At 37.3% G+C, this 21932-nt stretch overlaps 3 protein-coding genes and 1 non-coding gene across 6 annotated transcripts; 1 reads left to right on the top strand and 3 right to left on the bottom strand.

The window, feature by feature from the left end:
* The first annotated feature begins 3016 nt into the window (after window positions 1-3016).
* Window positions 3017-7447, top strand: LOC149001345 (histone-lysine N-methyltransferase ATXR4-like). 3 transcript variants are annotated; one of them, XM_089138165.1, is made up of 5 exons: window positions 3017-4707; window positions 5057-5135; window positions 5246-5425; window positions 6535-6606; window positions 6730-7447. In XM_089138165.1, exons 1-5 carry the CDS (start codon window positions 4630-4632, stop codon window positions 6846-6848), a joined length of 528 nt encoding a protein of 175 aa, XP_088994291.1. In that variant the 5' UTR covers window positions 3017-4629; the 3' UTR covers window positions 6849-7447. The 3 variants fall into 3 exon arrangements, with proteins under 3 accessions (XP_088994291.1, XP_088994289.1, XP_088994290.1); XM_089138164.1 differs by lacking the exon at window positions 6730-7447 and having other exon boundaries at window positions 3024-3107; window positions 4584-4707; window positions 5246-6595; XM_089138163.1 differs by lacking the exon at window positions 6730-7447 and having other exon boundaries at window positions 5246-6595.
* A 42-nt stretch (window positions 7448-7489) lies between these two features.
* On the bottom strand, window positions 7490-7561 carry TRNAG-UCC (transfer RNA glycine (anticodon UCC)). Its single transcript has one exon. It is a non-coding gene; the product is annotated as a tRNA-Gly (tRNA).
* An 830-nt stretch (window positions 7562-8391) lies between these two features.
* LOC149001347 (fatty acyl-CoA reductase 2, chloroplastic-like) lies at window positions 8392-11342 on the bottom strand. Its single transcript, XM_089136101.1, has 9 exons — window positions 10931-11342; window positions 10712-10815; window positions 10402-10601; window positions 10043-10143; window positions 9734-9941; window positions 9491-9652; window positions 9164-9245; window positions 8670-9067; window positions 8392-8557 (listed from the first exon to the last, which is right to left on the bottom strand). The coding sequence occupies exons 1-9, from the start codon at window positions 11340-11342 to the stop codon at window positions 8392-8394; spliced, it is 1833 nt and encodes a 610-aa protein (XP_088992227.1).
* A 6718-nt stretch (window positions 11343-18060) lies between these two features.
* On the bottom strand, window positions 18061-21136 carry LOC149001348 (fatty acyl-CoA reductase 2, chloroplastic-like). The gene is made up of 9 exons (XM_089136105.1): window positions 20725-21136; window positions 20506-20609; window positions 20149-20348; window positions 19789-19889; window positions 19483-19690; window positions 19231-19392; window positions 18902-18983; window positions 18410-18807; window positions 18061-18296 (listed from the first exon to the last, which is right to left on the bottom strand). Exons 1-9 carry the CDS (start codon window positions 21134-21136, stop codon window positions 18131-18133), a joined length of 1833 nt encoding a protein of 610 aa, XP_088992231.1. The 3' UTR covers window positions 18061-18130.
* Between the last annotated feature and the right edge of the window lie 796 nt (window positions 21137-21932).

The raw sequence follows: 21932 nt of genomic DNA on the forward strand, positions 1-21932 counted from the left end.
GTATCCCAGAATATTCAAAAATCTAGAAAAGTATCAACGAACTAAAGGAGAAGTTCAATTTCTTTGCTGCCCAGGTAGCCGAGGGAGAAAATAGAACACAAATCAAGGCGAAATCAGCATTTCAGCTCTTAGACATGATTGTGCCACATTATCAACTCCAAATGGACCATAATGTATCTGATTCACCTGTTTAGTCTTACGATTATGCACTGGAAGAAGCATCCAGCTGGGGAGATCATCTCTTCTCTTTCCTCAGAGTTTGTGGTGAAGATGGTAAAATCTGCATGAGATTTATGCTAATGATGCAAAGACCTCTATTCAGGAATTGGGAAGCTTTGGCCTAAAGAAACATTGTCGTTTGTTTAGATCAATAGTCCCCATGGTGCAGGAATTTAAAAAATGTCAAAGATCTTTGATTTTTGGGATTTGTCATTAATGTCGGGGGAGATTAGTCTGGTTCGCTTTGTTTGAAACAAAAACGGTTTACTTTCACTTAAGTTGGTGTTTAGTGCAGATACACATAATGGAAGGTAGAGATTTAATCTAATACCAAATTTTAAATCTTGACCGTTTATTGCTTGGAGCAGTGTTTACGTGGTTTTCGGAAAATATTCAGACAGATTCGGAAAATATCCTATCTGTTTTCAGAAGGATTCAGTTGGATTCGGATAATAATCAGATAATTATTTTTTAAGTAGATTCTTCTAAATGAGCATGTATACAAATTGAATATAAGTTTTCAACTACATGTTGATATCTTTACCATTTTGTTTGTGAGGCTAGGTTTGAAATTTAAGAATTTAGCAACTTTGATAGTTATTTTAGTAGAAAGTCTATAAATATATCTCAAGTAAAAAATTATAAAGTCAAGAAAAATAAATCAAAATAAGTAACTTAATCGGATAATTTTATCGGACGAATAATAATCGGTAAGAAAGGGGTATACCATATCCGCATCCTATTAGTAATCGGACGGATTCATATATCACTAAACGGATGCGAATGCGAATTCAGGAGCGGATTACGGTTCTCCATCTATACCCCTAACTTTAATGGGAAGGGAAAAGTAAAAATAGGAAGAAGTCTACTCATAATTGATGAAACCAATGATAATAAAATTTAGTTGGTGAGGATAAACTAACTTGTCGGCATTAAATGACCTGTAGGGTGGGTTGTTGAGAGGGTGGGCTTTCTTTCTCATTGTTACTTCTCGCAGCCAACCTGGTAGAATCATTAACTAACAGGTCCAAGACACAACTAAGTTGTTAACAAAATAGTACCTAATTGCAGCAGAACAAAGGAGAAAACAAAGACACAATATTTACTTGGTTCGGTCTTAAAGGCCTACATCCAAGGATGAACACAAAGACTCATTAGGCATGCACTAATCAACATCAGAGAAAATGCTTACAACACTATAATCTACCCACAAGAGCTCACAAGACACGTTTTTAAAAAGAAGAACATTTAAGACTGCAACCTTGCTCCCCCTCCCTTTTTCTTTTTTATTTAGAATTATCAGATGTAGGTCCTTTAACTTTAATGGGAAGGGAAAAGTAGAAATAGGAAGAAGTCTACTCATAATTGATGAAACCAATGATAATAAACTTTAGTTGGTGAGGATAAACTAACTCGCCGGCATTAAATGACCTGTAGGGTTGTTGAGAGGGTGGGCTTTCTTTCTCATTGTTACTTCTCGCAGCCGACCTGATAGAATCATTAACTAACATGTCCAAGACACCAAACTGAGTTGTTAACAAAACAGTTCCTAATTGCAGCAGAACAAAGGAGAAAACACAAAGAAACAAGACACAATATATACTTGATTCGGTCTTAAAAGACCTACATCCAAGAATGAGCACAAAACTCATCAGGCATTGCACTAATCAACATTAGAGATAAAGATTACAGCACTATAATATACCCACAAGAGCTCACAAGACATGAATCAAGAAGTACAACAACAACAAGGTTAGAATACACCTTGAGCAGATGATCTGCTATACTCTTCAACGCCAGCAAAAAACAACAAAACTCCAGTGTCTTCTATGCGTAATGCAGCCACGAGACTCCATCGTCTTCAAGCTTGAGAACAAATCCCAAAAAACTAGAGAACCTCTAACACAAAACCAGAGAGCAGAACCCTCTCAATCGAAGAGGAACCCTCAAAAGAAAATGTCAAATGTGTAAAACCTAGACCTAAAGAGACCATATATACTGTCTGTCCAAATAACCAAACTGACCTTATAAACATTCACATGATACTCCCATATCCCAAGTACAGTAGACTATATTTACAACATGAGTACATGTTGACGTTGAATCCGTCCCTGTCACAAACCCATCTAAGACAATTTAACTGTTCAATTTTTATTTTATTTTTTTAATTTTTTTATTTTTTGATAAACCACATTTCATTCAACTGAAAAAAAAGAGATATATCCGAGAATTTAATACAACACAAATCTAAGTAAACTCAGTTTCCCATATAGTCAAAAATTGACTTGGATGGTGTTACTTGCCTAAAGGAGATGGTGTCAAATTGGAGTTGGATCCGTTCTCCATGGGAAGAGCACATAATGTTTTAAGAAAAACTAAGAGAGCAGAGTGCAGTTGCGGATTGGGAGCCTAGAACCCTAAGCTCGGTTTGTGTCGATCGAGGTTTTAAAATTGAAACGAGACGAACTATTCAAGGGAAAGATTCTTCATCAACAGAGAAGCCGATATGCCATTTGGTTGTGAGTTGTGGTCGGTGGGCTTTGACACTGAAGACGAAGAAGAACCAGCAATGCCACCACCACCTCATGCTTCGTCTACTTTCCCACTTCACCTCCGATAAGAACAACAACAGCTCCGGCCAGCCTTCTCCAACTGGGCCACCTCCCATTGAAGTTTCGTTCACTAAGTCGGCCGGAAGAGGAGTGTTCGCAACTCGGAGAATTGGGGTTGGTGATCTCATCCACTCAGCGAAACCCTTAGTATCTCATCCTTCTCTTTCCCTACTCCACAAGGTCTGCTATTTTTGCCTCAGGAAGCTCCCAATGGTTCATTCTTCTGATGCTCTAACCGTTCTATTCTGCAGCGTGCAATGCAAAGAACACTCAAAGGTGATCGTTTAGTCTACTATTGCTCATGGGCTTCCAAAGTTTAAATGGAAAAATCTGTTTTTACTTTGATAATTTCATTGAGAATTTTAGGAAGATTACAGAAATGTCATTCTTCTCTACTTACATGAAAAGAACATATAAGGAAGAATGCAAATTGTCGCAAATTTTAGTTTTTAAAGTTGGCAACCCTGTTGACCATTTTGAGAACTTAGCCCTACTCCAAATTCACTGTTAGCCTGGAACAGAATATGGGGAAATACGAGGTTGCATATGTGAATGACATTATTTTCCATGATTAATTTATATTAACTCTGGACCACCAAAGAAAAGCAAGTTCAAAGAAGCGACATGAAGTAAAAGTATTAGAAGTTGAGGAGAATGGAACTGGAAAGCCAGTTTGGTAGATAGTTTCTACATTTATTTATTTCATATTGGCGTGTGGTTGCTCTCCACCATAGAGCTTGCTTCCTGTATTGAATGTTTATTCTGTGATTCCTTTTCGCTTGAAAGCTATGTCAGGAAAGGATGAAATTAAAGAAAAATGCTGAAGCTGATAAAATGGGGACAATATCGATTGCCATATCCTGTTGCTGACATATTATTTAATGATTGAACTGTAGTGATCAATAATTCTATGAGCTCAATTAGTATGCTTTTAGAATTAGGATTAAATTGCCGTTATTTAATTTGTTTCTTCCAACTGCCATTTATTTGTCAGTGGTAGTTATTTAAGTTCATGAGTAACTCATTTGTAGGCTTTTTTGGAAGTTGAAAAGCAAGCAGATTGGTCTCCATATAATGACTACTGCAGGGATTGAAGTCTAAAAACCTTTGATTGTCATTTTCTAGTAACATGAATCTAGCTACATTTGCTTTTCCATGGACATGATGCAATTCCCAAATACTTGCTTTTCAAATGAATCTAGCATTATATGTTTCTCCTTGGACACGATTGATTTCCTCAGTTGTTGCATCTTGTAAATCTCCATTGGATTTTTCTTCTTTAGATATTTGAAATTAGATCCAAGTAATAACAAGGATAGTTCTGCCTTGACAACATAAACAAGATAGTGGTTTGTCTCCGATTGGGTTACTTTTGGATTATTGGAGTGTATAATTTTGATTATTGGAGTGTATTATTTTGATAACTGATTCATTTTAGAGGTCCCCAAAAGAATGGGCTTGATTTCAATTGGTAATCGGTAACACATCATTCACATATCCAGGGTATATCATTTTGTTCGACTCACTAGATTGTCTGAGCCAAGTTATTCTTGATCTAGTAATTGTGATTTTTTCCCCATGAATCATTGTGAAAACCTGTATTTGAATTGAAGCAGAACAGAATTATCATTGAAGTGAAGTTCTTTCTTGAGAATCATGACATCTATTTCCTACCATCTAGATTTATGATACCGTTTGTTGGAAACCATATACTGTTTTCTACCTATTAATGTGCATTCTTTTGTCTTGAAGGAACTGAGGTTTGAAGTATCCACTACTGGTAAAGAGGTTGGCTTGTATGATTATATCTGGTACATCTTCAGACACTCTTGATGTACTTCAACCTGCTAATCTATCGCCTGAAATGATTTCAGAGGTGAAGACCCCACACAGTAAGAAATCTACATTTTGAAGTGCACTTACATGTATATAAAAATGTTAACGATATTGTTTAAACTGTAGCTTAAAGAAGTAGTAACTCAAGTATTCTATTTTAACCGAACCTCCATATATGAGCTTCGATTGGCTGTCAACATTTTAGATTCTACTTGTGGTATACTGTATACTTGCAGGTAGAGAGGAACAGAAGCACTAGATTTATGTAACCAGACGCACGTCCATTGGATTTGTTGATGAATATCTGGAGCTGATGATTACAATAATTTTGTCTAGCCTTTCCTGTTTATGGTTTATTTCTTGCTAAAAGCATCTTATATATGTCGTAGTTTACTCCAGATGGAAGAGGAATTTTGCTTGCTGAGGCATACTTTGGTGAATGGGGGCATAAAGATGAAATGATGACCTGTATCCTCATTGTAGTTAAGATGAATCCCCAGGCATCATATTTCTTTCCTTTCTGAGTTTTGCCTCTGCTGAACATCCTTTAAAATAAGTATTATCTTGACTATTACTAGTTCTGACCAAGGAATGGTACACTAGTGTGTTGGCACGGATTCGTATCAATGCTTTTCGCATTGCATTGGTTGGAGGATCATATGAGGATCTACTTTTATCAGCATCAGCCTCCGTTGAAGCTGAATCTGCTGTTGGGAATGCTGTTTATATGCTTCCTTCTTTCTACAATCATGACTGTGGTAAGTTACTTTTCTCCCTTTCCAATCATGACTGTGGTATAACATTCATCAGTGTTGCTCACTCTGAAAGTGAAAATAAAAACTGTAAATATATCATGACTTTAAATATGGGATATGCTGTTGTTTATGATGTCTGGTGTTTGTTATGCATGAAACTGTGTTATTCTGCAGTGAAAGAAAAACTTAAATATATCATCAGTTTAGATACGGAGCCTGCTGTTGTTTATGATGTCTACCTGTTTGTTATACATGAAACTGTGTTCTTCTGAAGCTAAGTGATTCAAGCATAGAGGAGTTCTTCTTATTGATGATAACAATATCTTCAACTAAAACTTGTCAGAGGTTTTGATGCAGCTTACCTTTAACGTTTATTTGTGGTTACAGCATTTCAATGATTTATTATATCCCTTAGTTCATTTTCAATGAATTTGGGTTATAAATTTATAACAAACATTTGGTCTCTAACCAAACACTATTCATGTAACCATAATAAATAAATGAGCTGGAAAATACTTGTGATCTAGAAAACCCATAGAAGGAACTGTGGGCATTTGATGAACTTCAAGAAGGCTTATATTATGAAAATTGTACTTACTAACTGCATCTGATATTTTGGGTATGAGCATTCCCATCAAATTATACTTGGGGAATTTTAGGAAACTCTTCCTGTTGTGCAGTTGAAAACCTTCACTGGGTCTTGGGCTTCAAAGTTTATAAATACTCAGACAACCTCAATCCAACCTTAACGAAATGCATGTGACGAATACACGGCTGGGATAAACTGATAAGGATCCTTTGTTGTTTCTCACCTCACTTTTGCACTACCATGTAGCAATGATTTATTACACCATACAATACACAGCTGGGATAAACCCATAATTCCTTTGTTGTTTCTCACCTCACCTTTGCACTACCATGTAGCAATGATTTATTGCACCATACATCATTATTGTCTCTTTTATTAGGTTGAGGATGGATGGTGGGAGGCCGTATGTCTCTATGGTATTCTTTCCCTGAGAGTGTTGATATGTTAGATTTCATAACAAGAGCATTCTTCAATTTTAATGAAGATCAGACAGCTAACTGGACTTTAATTTTTGTTATTTCAGATCCCAAAGTGCATATTGTTTGGATAGAGAATGTTGATGCAAGATTGAAAGCCCTGCGTGATATTGAAGCAGGTATAAGATTTGCCACTGTGGATTCATTATTTTGATACAATGTGTTCCTATCATGCTATGGAATTGCCATTGATGTTCGTCAATGGGTTTGTGGTGTTGCATTTGGATACTTATTTGGATCAGGTGAGGAGCTTCGCATCTGCTACATTGATGTGAGCATGAATATTGATGCTCGACGGAGACCGCTGTTTGATGGGTTTGGTTTTCACTGTAATTGTCTTCGATGCATGTCTGGTGACTAGGAAGTTTGCAGGTAATATGAGCTACATCCAATGCTGGAGAAACCTCTGGGAGCATTATTTAACATCTAAATGTGGATGTTTCCCGATTAATTTTGCGGAGAGCTTCAGGTGGCTGTTGTATTACTTCTGATGGTTAAGCTGGGGAGATCGTGAACCCAGTAGTTGAAGAAACGCTTTTCATGATCATATCTGTTTTGAGTTTGAGCCGTAGGCTTGACACATTCCATGAGTGAAAAGTAAAAATGGTCATGTATCACATTTGATTGATAAAACATGCTCAGCATACTACCTTAAACATAAAGATTACTTTTGAAGTGAAAGAAAAATTTTCTCACTTGTAGTCCTGTAGGTCAAGCATTTGAATGGAAGAAGACATCGTTTGTGCACAGGAACTACTTACAATTCATAAGAATTTCTCATTTGCACCATCGCTTAGGCGAAACTAGGTCCATTGGCTTGGCTTAACTTTACCAGACTTTGCAGGGTGAATTGAAAATGGAAGAAAACCAAACTTTTGAGGGTTAATATGGAAGAAAGAACAGGAAATTCTAAAATGGCTTCGCAAGAAAACTTTGTAGGGCGATTTCAAAATACTAGAAAATGAGACGGCCTCTCTCATTGTAAGATGGAAAAAGAAAAATTGCGTCTGCCGGGAGTCGAACCCGGGTCTATTGCTTGGAAGGCAATTATCCTAACCGTTGGACTACAAACGCTTATGGATAATGATTGGAAATTCTATTTTTAAGAAAAATCTTATATGAGCTCTGAATAATTCCATTCTTATGCTTCTCTTTTTTTTTTCTTATGCTTCTCTTTGACATCATAGAATGCAATTGACACATAATAAGGAAGTTTTGGTGCCTATTTTCCTCATGTATTCATGGAAATAATCAGGTCAAAAGGAATCACAACCCCCAAAAAAAAATCCTTTCCAATCCTATTATATTGATTTACAACAGCTACTTGTTCTCTGTTTGGAGACAACGACCAGAAAGGCAACACCAAAATACCACCATCGGCACTGATGAAGAAGCAACTTAGAATTGAGAAGAACAGTGTGGAAAGGAGGAAGACCCACTCCCATGAAGCCTCTGTGCAGGCACAGCAGATGTGCAGGCCCTGGAGGCCTAGGTTGTGTTCTTTTCTACATTATGATTATTATTGATTAGCGTAAAGAGTACTGATTTGGATAACAAAGGTAAGATACAAGACAATCCTAAGCTTACTTAGTATCTACTACAAAACCAGATTGTTCACCACTTAAACACATAGGAATCTTATTGAAGAAGGGCATACTTAAACTTTCAGGATGAGAAGGCCTTGTAGACATTAAAGACATCAACTTCTTACTAATTCAACTTTAACTGGGAGAGAGACTTAATGTTATGGCTACAGTGAGGGAGGACATTGATTACAGAAGAGTAACAACAAAAAAAGGTATGAAGTAGGAACTCAATTCATGTGAGCTATTATATTGCCTGTTCCATTATTTACCAAGATTAAAAGGTCATTACAATTAATTTTTATGAAACAGAAGGTTTAATCATCCAGACATCCCTCTCCCCTTCATTACATGCCTTCTCAGACCTGGAATATGAATTTTGGATACATAATGCTGCCAATCTATGCTCCTTACATCAAATCCAAAGCTCCTTCTTTCTTCTTCTGACAATTCCTCCATTAGATTCTGGGTGTTAGAGTTATCAAACCTGATTTTTTTTTCCCCCAATGTTCAAAAGTCAGTAGAATCTCTGAAAAGAATAGAGGATAATCACAGTAATATATGTACTGTACAAAAGTTTAACAGGTTAAGCTCCAAACCTTCCTCCATAGAAAGTGTATGGTTCATATATGCTGGCCAGGTACTGTACTTGCTCCATTAATTTCTTGCGTACAATTTCAAGTTTGCGAGACAGTTTCCCATTGGAAGCCGCTGCAGCTACTTGCTCACTTCTTTGGATGGCATCCTTAAAAATATGTGAGGAGAACTCATCCATGGAGTTGAAGAGCTTCATTTCTGGGACATGAATTCGTCTTCCCTTCGAGTCCATGTAAGGAGATGAACTGAAGTGTTCATATAGGAATCTTGTCAGGTCTTGGAACAGTAGTGGGTTCACCACAGATGAAGCAACTTGGTAAATGTTCATCTCTGGTTTCCTTGCTGCACCGTGCTTTGCAATGGCTGCCAAGGTTGCATTTACAACCATGTCGGCGGGGACCTATTCATGATTATGTCGAAAATTAAGCCTGTTTCTTGCATACTAATATATCATGCTTAGTTCCATATAAATGTCAACGCATCAAACACAACTTACTACATCAAGGACTCCTCTAGGATCTACAAGAAAACCTGTGAGTTGGCCTTTCCCATAATACAAGACTATTGGATCCATCATCCTGAGGTTTAATAACAGAAAGAACATGACAAATGATTCATGATTGTCAGACAGAAATGACATAGATGAAGCATTAAATATTCAATTTAGAGAAAAAAGCTGTGTTTGATGTGCATTCTCCAAATACATTCTGGGTCTAGAGTGGACTCTCAAATGTGATTATGAATTATTGCACTTCAGAATGTCTTCTAGACCCAGTATCTATTCCAAGAATGCATAAGAAAAAAGTCTAAGAAAATCAGGTACCTGTTTCCTTCAATCCATCCAGGGAAAGGCTCATTGCAGGTGCTTTCAATAACACTAGGACGGATAACAACTACTGGTATGTCTCCCCTCTGACTATCTATCAGCATCTCACCCATGGCCTTTGTGAACACATAAGTATCTTGCCACCCATGCATACGAGCCCTGTTAAATGGAAGTTTGCTCACTGCTTACATTTTAAGCTCCCATGGGAGATTCACTGAACAGAAACTAAACGTACCATACCTCTCTAAACCCAGTTCTTTCATCTTTTGTGTCACTGTATCATCCTGGAAAGCCCCTCTCGACTCAGAGGCCAACTGTAACTCACCTTCAACATCCAACAATGGAGGGAATGTAGAAGGGGATCCGGGAATAGTCTCCCTTGCTATGCAGTCTCCCATGCAGAAGGCTTTTTCCAGGATTCTACCTTGTCTTCGACCATTAACATATGCTACACAAAGAAAGATGAAATGCATTCTAGTTGTTTTGAACTGCACAAATCAACTGTGTTCCGCCCCCCCCCCCCCCCCCAATGAAGTGTTATCTACTTACCAGTTGATACTTGCAGGAAAACCTTGAGTTTCTTACAGCTCTTCGCAAAACTCATAAGTCGAGAAGCTCCTCTTGTGTTTATATCTAGAGCAACATCATACCTGAAAATTTTTAAAGATACCAAGTGTGAGACTTGGGATGATTAAAGGTGTTATACGGCAAGACCAAAGACTTCCCTAACTGAAGTACTTTTAGTGAAGAAATGTCTGGCACTTTGTAGCTTTTGGTGCCTAAAAGCCTATTGCTACTAGGGGGTCTAGGGTTCATGGTTCACACCTCCCCTCCACCTTGGAAGATAATAGATTAGGACCTGTCAGAAAGGAAAAAATAAAAAACAAAATACAAACACATTCAAGAACCTTTCATCGAAGGTAGTATTGGCTGCTGAGTTTATGATTACATCAACCTCTCCTGCAATAAGTTCAGCGACACCATCTTCCATTCCAATATTGGCTTCACAGACATTACCAACCACAGGAATTAGCTTGCTGAGTATAAATGACTGATATGCTTTCCCATGAATTTCATGTAGGCACTTGAACAGCTCCTCATTCATGATCTGAACACAAATGTTTAGTCAGTCAATTACACTAAATTAGAAAGAACAAACAAAAACTAGATTTCTTATTTTGTTCTTTTTTTTTTTTTTTTTGAAGGTGGGTAACATACTTCATTCTTCAGTCTGTTCATTGCATCATCCTTGTTCCTTGCCTTAATCAAGAGAAATATCCTACCCACATCAGGGACTGTCCTCAAAATCTTCTCTATGAGAACTACAAATTAAAAATCAGAAAGGAAATGAGAATTTCAGTATTAGAAAACCATATTAAATATCAATGCCAATTCGTAGAGATTTGAGGTGGGGTGGACACCTGATGAATACAGTACCTTTTGCTAGAAAACCAGTGGCACCAGTAATAAATAACTGCTTTCCTCTGAGAAACTTGACGATCCCAAGACCATCAGAGTTCTCGATTAAGATGTTGGATTTTCCATTATTAGGAACTAAAGCCTTCACTTGCATGTCGACTTTAGTTTTCTCATTTGATGATGAGACCAAGGTGTCCGCATCCACCAGACAACTTCCATGCTCAATCTTCTCAATTACTGGAGACTGCGTCAAACTCTCAGTAAAAACAGAAGACAACCCACCAAATGTTGACACATTTCCATTGCTCTGACAACACATAGTGTTCTTATTCTTCCTAGAAGACCCACTGATGCAGCACCAACCATGCCTCTCTGGAGACCTCAGCTTAGCCACAGCAGTTGGGATCGTATTCAGAAACAGGGCTTCCATTACTGCTAGGCTATGTGAAAGAAGAAAAAAGAAGTGGCAATGAAGGAAAGAAACAAATGTGTAGCAGGGAATGTTGAAAAGACCACTAATTTATACTAGCTCAAAGCCCAATTCCAAAAATGGGTAGACCTAACGGATCGGATTCGGCTTAGATACACCCCTATCCGAATTCAAATCCTCTAAGAAAATCCGCTATTCAATTTCGATCTGATATCCGACGGATATGTTTAAAGGGTATCCAAATTCGACTCCGAGGTTTTATCAGATAAAAGAGACAGAACCATGTGTTCTATGATGGAAGGTACCAGTAAACAGTAATTGAACCTTGGCTTCTATGAAGAATATTTAGATTTCCACCATTGAGGCTATCAAAGCTACCGGTAACAAACCCATGTGACGCATGTGTGATGTCACTCAACATTATTTAGAAATATTAACTTTTTAAACTTAACCCATGTGATGATGTGACAATTCATAACTAATTATATAAAAATTCTCAAAATGCGCAAAATTGATAGAAAGGCTAATATTCAAAATCATGTTTGTTAATTAAACCTATTAAATCATGGGGATCGCAAAGCATTTTAACCGGTAGAGAGACTTTAATTGAGCAACGTATGTTATACACTCATTTATAAGGGCCCTCTTCTTTAACACTAAAGTTCCCCTTAATAAAAACTTTTCCTAACCCCATTTGCCAAGTGGTCCAACAAAAGCAAATGAATTAATTGATTGGCAATCTATGCAATGGAACCTTTCTTTCTATGCCTTTCCTCTTTTTGCTGATCAAAGGGTTATTGGTAGGGATGGGGATAAATGCATCATCATCCTCAATAGCTTTTCATTGGAAACAAATTTGGAATATCCACACTTTTGAGTCGACAAAATAAAACATTTCCATACTGGACAAGTGCATCTGGAGTAAATTTTTAATGGGACATTCGGTATGTGATACTTTCTATGCCTTTCCCTTGCATCATTAAAATTGCTCACCATCCTCAATATGCTTTGCATGTGCAAATATGGAATATCCCCCCCTTCTAAAAATAAAACATTTCATATGACATGCTTTATTTTGGTATGTGATACTTTATTTTATGTCCCAAAATAATGTTAGCGCCTGTCGCCCCTTAGAATTAATACCACTGATTTTTATGGTTCCTCTATGATTGATTGGATCAATTTTATCCATACCAAGTTTAATGCTTACAAGGAAATACTTATCATAGATATTCTTTTGACCACTTTGTCTTGGTGTATTTGGAATATTAGAAACATATTTATTTTTTTATGGTAAAGACATTTCAATTCCACATATTATGAATTGGTTCTCTTCTTAGATTAATGACATTGGTGAATATCAATACAATAATGTTTCTTCTATACCAAGAAACTTTTATTTTCAAAACAACAATCAGCCTCATGCTTTATTTTTTTTTTTTTCTTGATATACATCAAGTTTATACAGATGGGCTTTGGAACAACATTACAAAGCAAGGAGGTCGTGGAGCTATTTTATGGGATTCGGCTGGATGCTTTATAGCTACCCAAGCTAAGATCTGTTATAACTCGTCAGCCACTACTGTGGAGGTTGAAGCTACTACAAGATGGACTTCATTTAGCTTTAAACTTTAATGTTGATAGAATTATTTTATTTTCAAATTGTCAGTCTATTATTTCTATTTTAAATGGTAGTAATCAATCCATTGACTAGTGAGTATGAGTATTATTGGAGAAATTCACCAGCTGGTTGCAAATTTCTTCTTCTTCTTCTTCTTTTAATTTAGGTTTATCAGCAAGTCTTCAAACTATTTTGTAGATAATATTGCTCGTGGAGCAAATCTATTTACTCTTTCTAGGTTTTGGTGGTTTGTCCCACCTCATTTTATGTGTATAAATAATGACTTTTCTTCCAAGTTTATTACTAGGGATATGTTAACATATGATTGGTAGTTTTTGGGCAAAAAAATTTTTTTTTATTTTAAACGGATAAAATACTATCCGCATAATACCCGAATTCGAACATGTTGGTTGTCAAACAGATACGGATTTTTTTTGTAAGAAAAAATTCGGATTCGGACACTTTTAAGCTAATACGAAGGTAGATTTCAATTATCCATTTAGAGGTCTAGAAATGGGCCTATCTCTACAAATTTTTATTTGCAGCAGCCGCTATTGGTTGTTACCAAAGGTCTTGATCATGCCACGTCATCACAATATGATCCAACAGTTGATAATCAAACGGTAGAGGTGTATTTGCAAATAAAACTTTTTATTTTTATATTCAAGATTTAATTTTTTATAAATTTACAAACTAAGTCCTTGGATCTACCCGATCCCAAACCCCCCATTTCCTTTTATAAATGGTGCTTGAAATGGTGTTTTGTTAGTGACACTAGGAACCCTGGGTAACAAATTTATGCTTGTGATTTTATTGATGTACCAAGAAGAGTCTAATGACTCGTCAAGATGACCTGAATCTTAACCCATCGGTCATCCAGGTCAACCCGATTGACCGGTTAACGATATGACCGAAAGGAGTAAAGAAGAAATTCTGCTGCGCTTCATCTCCAATGGATCCTAAAGAAGGTATGTTCATTATCATCTTTTATTGTTATTATACTAAGGAGTTTTTAATCGATCTATGCAATCTTTGAAAGAAATATTCTTTCATGTGGAATCAGAGCTTACATAGAATTGATTAAAGACCCATAAGAATATTGAATGATGAATTTAGGGTTCTAGAATCGAACCTATGAAACTTATGAATTTTTTCTCTTGAGTTTTCATTGAAACCGTACGTTTTTTGCCAATAACTTTTTTTCTAGAAAAGATCATGAAAATATGAGACCACCACTACATAGATCTCAAAAAAATGAAGAGATCGATATATTACGGGTTACCACCGGACTCCGGACGCACTGGCACCCGCTGTCGAAATCCGGCAACTATTTTCTATTTTTTTTTAATGAATTTTTAATTAATATTAATGTGGACATGGCAGTTTGACCGGACAACGAGTCGAGCCGACCCAACCCATGACCCACTAGGATGACCCAAATCTGAACCCATTAGGTCATCCGGGTCGACCTGGTTGATCAGTCAATGATTTGACCAAATATTTTGCTTGGAGTGAACCAGTTTGATATTTGAACCATTTGATGACCCAACTCGGTTTTAACCCAATGAGTCAACTCACTAGTATTGTGAGTCAACTTGTTTTGACCAGTTAACGGTTTGATTTTGGTTTGATTCGGTTTGACAGATATGGTTTCTGATTTGATATTGAATCGCTTTTATTGCTGGTTGAACCAGTTTAATTGATATAAAAATTTTCAGAATACTATAGATTTAGTATTTTTTTTTTTTTAATTCTGGTCAAACCGTATGGAATTTTAAAACGTTCTCTTGGAATTTTATGTTTAGGACCCTTCAGAATGCAATGGAACCATTTTCAAGATGCAATTTTGTCTATTTGTATGTGAAATATGACAAAACATGTTTATGGGTTTATAACTTCGCCGTTAGATAAGTCATTGACATAGTTCTTTTATTTTATCTCATGGTTTTATATTGTGAACATATTTTGTATGAGTTTTTATGCAAATATATGTTGTATTTTATACATGTTTTGATTGCCTTTTGGTAATTCTGAACATTTTCCAAACAATGTATTAGCATGTGTAATAATTTATAGGCACTAACTCCTTTGCCATTCTGTTTAAAAATCATAATTAGCATTATTTGTGAGTAACATAAAGTATATCTCAATATGAGAATTTCATAAGGTTGATTGTGAGTGACTGTCAAACTGGCATTCATGGTTGGATTTATGGAATGTCAATCATATATATAATGGGATGTCTCTTAGTGTTAATGTGTTTTTATACACTCAAATGTGGTAATTACGTATTAGCATTAAGAGGGTGACACGTACAATATTTGGTTGGGAGTTGACTGATTTAAGAAGTTTATACACCCAAATGTGCTAAATTGCGAATGTTGAAATACTCTCATGTCCTCTAACATGTAAGTGAATATCACAATTGTATGTCATGAATTATGCCCAAAGGTGTTTACATGAAAATATATGTATACTCTCTAATGATGTGTTGATAACGTTATCCACATTATACTAATAAAATATATCATGACTCAAGGTATAGATCATGGACTTCAATCCAAACACTTCATAATTTATTCCGGCTGGACTTTCGGGTTTTCGGACCTGCAATACGGATCTCGGGTTAGAATTACGGGGGTTGTTATAGATATATATCTTCCCAAAATCAGATTAAAATTGGGAGATCAAAAGTCGGAATTTCGGATTTAGTAGTAGTCTAGAACAGAGGCGATCGCTTGGCCAACCAACCGCCCCAAGCGACTGGCTGGGTCACAGTGGCTCTGTGAAGTTGGTCTTTGCTCTCATTTGACTCATGTCTTTTGTCTATTTTTGCAACTCTATATTTAGGTGATCTTTGAGGTTCTCTAAAATTATTGTGAGTGAAGTCTACTTACATTTTAGTAAGTTTTTTACATATTTACAGGTAAGAACACATTCTTATATATATGCGATGATATGTTCTATGACGAACTGTTTAATTATATATATATATATATATCATTGCTCTTGTAACTTGTTGTAGTTGTATAATTAGTAGTTGAATGTATGTTGTTAATGATGTTTATATGTACTTTATTGATTTGAGATATAGAACGAATGATTATATGATAATGGTTGGTGATGTAATGTAATTGTGATGGAAGGGTATCCATATGGGTATTCATTGCTTGGGATATCAAAAGGTTGTGGTATGGGACACATGCTTACTGATGCCCCTAACACTATCATGATTGTGGGATGACATACCTAGGCAGTCTAGATTGCATGGTTAGGTACCCATACATGCTACTACCCTTTCGGTGGGGGAATTGAAGCTGAATGACCCATGATAATAGTGATGTGACTCTATTTCATCCTACAGCGGTAACCAGTAGGTGTGGAGTTTCAGTAGTCCACTATTGATCATGCATTAGTAGGGTTGCATATGTTAGGGTTTGGGCTCATGGACATCTAAGGAGCGGTCGAGTGTCATGAGGGGTCATGAGAGCATCCACCCCAACAATAAGTGGATGACCATAGGGTTAGGGAATGGAGTCCAACAGCGGTAGCCAGTCCATGAGGGTTCTCATTCCTAGGTAGAGAAGGATACTGAACCGAGTTGATTGGTGCCATAAGGGAAGTATCTGGACTACATGTAGTTTGTCACTGTATGACTTTGCATTGGATTAGAAACCCCGACATGTGCCAGTACTCATACCAATGGTCGTGTTAAAAGAGTGTTGACCTAAATCCTAGCCATGGTTGATTGATGAGGACTGAACCCTTTTGCCCGGGATCTTAACAAAGGTAACCAGTCCGTGAGGGATCAGAGTGACTAGACCTACCTAGAGGAAGGTTGGTGTTACATCTTAAAGCATGTTCGCCATCTAGAGACTTGCATAGTTAGATTCTAGCTGCATTCATATATTTACATATCATTTTTTACATATGTTCTTACTTGAATATACTGTCGATATGTATGTGAGATGTGTTTTCCTTACTGAGTTCGTCAGAACTCATTCCTTCCTTTGTATGTTACATTATATTGTACAGATGGGTTTACAGAATCAAGAAAAGTTCCGTATGACTGGAGCAACTCCTGTGAAGAGAATGTGGTATCATCAGTGAGAGACGAAGATGTATGCCACAAAGCCTTCTACAGATGCATGGAGTGCGCTTATAGCACCCATTGACGGCAGAAGGAGACAGATCGCTCGGCATTTTGAGAAGTCTTTGGAGCAAAACTAGAGAACTCCCTATATTGCTAGGACTAAAGCAAAAGTTATAGCCCAGGAGCAAGCTTCTAGAAAGAAAATGTTCTAATTTAATTATTGCTTCCGCTGAACTCGGCAAGCTTCAGCAGAAGTTCCAGCGGTAACAACATGAGGCATCGTCGTTTCAATGAGAGAGGAAACCAACCATGACAAGATAAGCTGATCATGTCTCTCCCAGTGATCTCAAGCAAGAACATCAGCTTCATCAAGACATCGCAAAGTACCAGTGACATATTTCAAAAGACCATAACCACACAAAAGAGGTAAGAACTGAGCCTTCCATAAGAGATAGTTTGTTGCAATGAGCTTGAGTGGAAGCGAGGGCGCGACATTCAGCGAGACAACACCAGAGATGGTGGAAGAAGAAGCATCAACGCTAGAGTTCGCAAGAGAAGCCATCGCAGGATCTAGAAACTTAGAGGAGCAAAAAGAACAAGAAAGAACCTGATACCACTCCCATGAAGCCTTTGTGCATGCACAGCAGATGTGCAAGCCCTGGAGGCCTGTGTTCTTTTCTACATTATGATTATTATTGAATAGCGTAAAGAGCACTGATTTGGATAACGAAGGTAAGATACAAGTCAATCCTAAGCTTACTTAGTATCTACTGCACAACCAGATTGTTCACCACTTAAAACACATAGGAATCTTATTGAAGAAGGGCACACTTACTTTCAAGATGAGAAATGCCTTGTTGACATTAAAGACATCAACTTCTTACTAATTCAACTTTAATTGGGATCGAGATTAGGTGGTAAACTCATTGGTTATGGTTACAGTGAGCGAGGACATTGATTACAAGAAGGTATGAAGTAGGAACTCAATTCATGTGAGCTATAATATTACCTGTTCCATTATTTACCAAGATTAAAAGGTCATTACAATTAATTCCTATGAAACATAAGGTTTAATCATCCAGACATCCCTCTCCCCTTCATTACATGCCTTCTCAGACCTGGAATATGAATTTTGGAGACATAATGCTGCCAATCTATGCTCCTTACATCAAATCCAAAGCTCCTTCTTTCTTCTTCCGACAATTCCTCCATTAGATTCTGGGTGTTTGTGTTATCAAACCTGATTATTATTATTTTTTTCCAATGTTCAAAAGTCAGTAGAATCTCTGAAAAGAATAGAAGATAATCACAGTAATATTTGTATTGTAAAGTTGAACAGGTTTAGCTCCGAACCTTCCTCCATAGAAAGTGTATGGTTCATATATGCTGGCCAGGTACTTTGCTTGCTCCATTGATTTCTTGCGTGCAATTTCAAGTTTGCGAGACAGTTTCCCATTGGAAGCAGCTGCAGCCACTTGCTCACTTCTTTGAATGGCATCCTTAAAAATATGTGAGGAGAAATCATCCATGGAGTTGAAGAGCTTCATTTCTGGGACATGAATTCGTCTTCCCTTTGAGTCCATGTAAGGAGAGGAACTAAAGTGTTCATATAGGAACCTTGCCAGGTCTTGGAACAGTAGTGGGTTCACCACAGATGAAGCAACTTGGTAAATGTTCATCTCTGGTTCCCTTGCTGCACCGTGCTTTGCAATGGCTGCCAAGGTTGCATTTACAACCATGTCGGCGGGGACCTATTCATGTATGTCGAAAATTAGGCCTGTGTCTTGCATACTAATATATCATGCTTAGTTCCATATAAATGTCAACGCATCAAATACAACTTACTACATCAAGGACTCCTCTAGGATCTACAAGAAAACCTGTGAGTTGGCCTTTCCCATAATACAAGACTATTGGATCCATCATCCTGAGGTTTAATAACAGAAAGAACATGACAAATGATTCATGATTGTGAGACAGCAATGACATAGATGAAGCATTAAATTATTCAATTTAGAGACAAAAGCTGTGTTTGATGTGCATTCTCCAAATACTTTCTGGGTCTAGACTGGATTCTCAAATGTGATTATGAATTATTGCACTTCAGAATGTCTTCTAGACCCAGTATCTATCCCAAGAATGCATAAAAACAGAGTCTAAGAAAATCAAGGTACCTGTTTCCTTCCATCCATCCAGGGAAAGGCTCATTGCAGGTGCTTTCAATAACACTAGGACGGATAACAACTACTGGTATGTCTTCCCTCTGACTATCTATCAGCATCTCACCCATGGCCTTTGTGAACACATAAGTATCTTGCCACCCATGCATACGAGCCCTGTTAAATGGAAGTTTGCTCACTGCTTACATTTCAAGCTCCCATGGGACATTCACTGAACAGAAACTAAACCAGTTTGTAAATCCATACCTCTCTAAACCCAGTTCTTTCATCTTTTGTGTCACTGTATCATCCTGGAAAGCCCCTTTCAACTCAGAAGCCAACTGTAACTCACCTTCAACATCCAACAGTGGAGGGAATGTTGAGGGGGATCCGGGAATAGTCTCCCTTGCTATGCAGTCTCCCATGCAGAAGGCTTTTTCCAAGATTCTACCTTGTCTTCGACCATTAACATATGCTACACAAAGAAAGATGAAATGCATTCTAGTTGTTTTGAACTGCACAAATCAACTGTGTTCCCCCCCCCCCCCCCCCAATGAAGTGTTATCTACTTACCAGTTGATACTTGCAGGAAAACTTTGAGTTTCTTACAGCTCTTCGCAAAACTCATAAGTCGAGAAGCTCCTCTTGTGTTTATATCTAGAGCAACATCATACCTGAAAATTTTTAAAGATACCAAGTGTGAGACTTGGGATGATTAAAGGTGTCATACGGCAAGACCAAAGACTTCCCTAACTGAAGTGCTTTAGTGAAGAAATGTCTATGGCACTTAGTAGCTTGTGGTGCCTAAAAGCCTATTGCTACCAGGGGGTCTTGGGTTCATGGTTCACATCTTCCCTCCACCTTGGAAGATAATAGATTAGGACCTATCAGAAAGGAAAAAATAAAATACAAAATACAAACACATTCAAGAACCTTTCATCAAAGGTAGTATTGGCCGCTGAGTTCACGATTACATCAACCTCTCCTGCAATAAGTTCAGCGACACCATTTTCCATTCCAATATTGGCTTCACAGACATTACCAGCCACAGGAATTAGCTTGCTGAGTATAAATGACTGATATGCTTTCCCATGAATTTCATGTAGGCACTTGAACAGCTCCTCATTCATGATCTGAACACAAATGTTTAGTCAGTCAATTACACTAAATTAGAAAGAACAAACAAAAACTGGATTTCTTTTTTTGTTTTTCTTTTTTTTTTTTTTTTTTTTTTTTTTTGAAGGTTGGGGGGTGAATATATATATATATACATGTCCATCATTAACATACTTCATTCTTCAGTCTGTTCATTGCATCATCCTTGTTCCTTGCCTTAATCAAGAGAAAGATCTTATCCACATCAGGGACTGTCCTCAAAATCTTCTCTATGAGAACTACAAATTAAAAATCAGAAAGGAAATGAGAATTTCAGTATTAGGAAACCATATTAAATATCAATGCCAATTCATAGAGATAACGGGCAGGGTGGACTCCTGATGAATACAGTACCTTTTGCAAGAAAACCAGTGGCACCAGTAATAAATAACTGCTTTCCTCTGAGAAACTTGACAATCCCAAGACCATCAGAGTTCTCGATTAAGATGTTGGATTTTCCATTATAAGGAACTAAAGCCTTCACTTGCATGTCCTCTTTAGTTTTCTCATTTGATGATGAGACCAAGGTGTCCGCATCCACCAGACAACTTCCATGCTCAATCTTCTCAATTACTGGAGACTGCGTCAAACTCTCAGTAAAAACAGAGGACAACCCACCAAATGTTGACACATTTCCATTGCTCTGACAACACATGGTGTTCTTATTCTTCCTAGAAGACCCACTGATGCAGCACCAACCATGCCTCTCTGGAGACCTCAGCTTAGCCACAGCAGTTGGGATCGTATTCAGAAACAGGGCTTCCATTACTGCTTGGCTATGTGAAAGAAGAAAAAAGAAGTGGCAATGAAGGAAAGAAACAAATGTGTAGCAGGGAATGTTGGTTGGACTGTAACTTAGCTAATAACTTCCTAAAAAAAATAGTAAGAAAAGAAAAGCAAGTAAACAAACAAAACTCTATGAGGGTTCAGTTTGAATTTAGGATGGATTTGGAAGCTGTTAAGAATTGGGAGGGAGGAGTTGAGGTTTTAAGAGAGAAGGAGATAGGAGTTAGGTAAGTTGGGTTCATATGGTTCTGGGAGGGGTGGCTCTCTTTTTGCCACCCTCTTCACACATTTTCCTCAAAGGAGAAGAAGTCGGCAGAGGTCTTCTTTGAGTAACCTTATCACATCTATAAAACTGGAGAAATGTAACAACAGAACTGATATATTGGTTTAGAAATTATTTGAATAAGACCAACCATTTGTGCGTGTGGATTTGGGTAGAAGGATTAAAGAGAACAAACTCTTAATTTCATGAAAAAATAATCACTCTACAAATTTAGTCTTTTTTTTTACTGTGATTTGTTGCTATGATTGAACTCCAGAAAGAGTGAATGTCAACATTTAACTTCCACCTTTAATTAGGAAGGTTGAAGATACTATTTTCCAATTCAACCAGACAGTCAACCTATGGGTGAAGAGATTCCATTCTTACCATGGATTAACAGAAACTTGAATGTCCAAAATACCCTTTTCCAGATTAACCACAGAGCCAGATCCCATGGGATTCTCTCTTCTCTCTAGTGAAACTACAGCGAAAATTGTAACCCTAAACCTAGCCT

This window comes from Hakea prostrata, chromosome 10 (genome assembly GCF_041222555.1).
Source record: "Hakea prostrata isolate BN-2017 chromosome 10, UWA_Hpros_2, whole genome shotgun sequence".
In the NCBI taxonomy this organism is placed as follows: Eukaryota; Viridiplantae; Streptophyta; class Magnoliopsida; order Proteales; family Proteaceae; genus Hakea; species Hakea prostrata.

Excerpts from the sequence above, each read along its gene's own strand:
- LOC149001345 (XM_089138163.1), top strand. The coding sequence starts at position 4,630 with ATGATTATATCTGGTACATCTTCAGACACTCTTGATGTACTTCAACCT. Across the intron at positions 4,708-5,056 it reads CGCCTGAAATGATTTCAGAG|TTTACTCCAGATGGAAGAGG; the intron begins GTGAAGACCCCA and ends TATATGTCGTAG. Across the intron at positions 5,136-5,245 it reads TAAAGATGAAATGATGACCT|TTCTGACCAAGGAATGGTAC; the intron begins GTATCCTCATTG and ends GACTATTACTAG.
- LOC149001347 (XM_089136101.1), bottom strand. The coding sequence starts at position 11,342 with ATGGAAGCCCTGTTTCTGAATACGATCCCAACTGCTGTGGCTAAGCTG. Across the intron at positions 10,602-10,711 it reads TGAACAGACTGAAGAATGAA|ATCATGAATGAGGAGCTGTT; the intron begins GTATGTTACCCA and ends ATTTGTGTTCAG. Across the intron at positions 9,246-9,490 it reads GGATGGATTGAAGGAAACAG|GATGATGGATCCAATAGTCT; the intron begins GTACCTGATTTT and ends ATTAAACCTCAG.
- LOC149001348 (XM_089136105.1), bottom strand. The coding sequence starts at position 21,136 with ATGGAAGCCCTGTTTCTGAATACGATCCCAACTGCTGTGGCTAAGCTG. Across the intron at positions 20,610-20,724 it reads CACTGGTTTTCTTGCAAAAG|TTCTCATAGAGAAGATTTTG; the intron begins GTACTGTATTCA and ends TTTAATTTGTAG. Across the intron at positions 19,890-20,148 it reads AATACTACCTTTGATGAAAG|GTATGATGTTGCTCTAGATA; the intron begins GTTCTTGAATGT and ends AAAAATTTTCAG.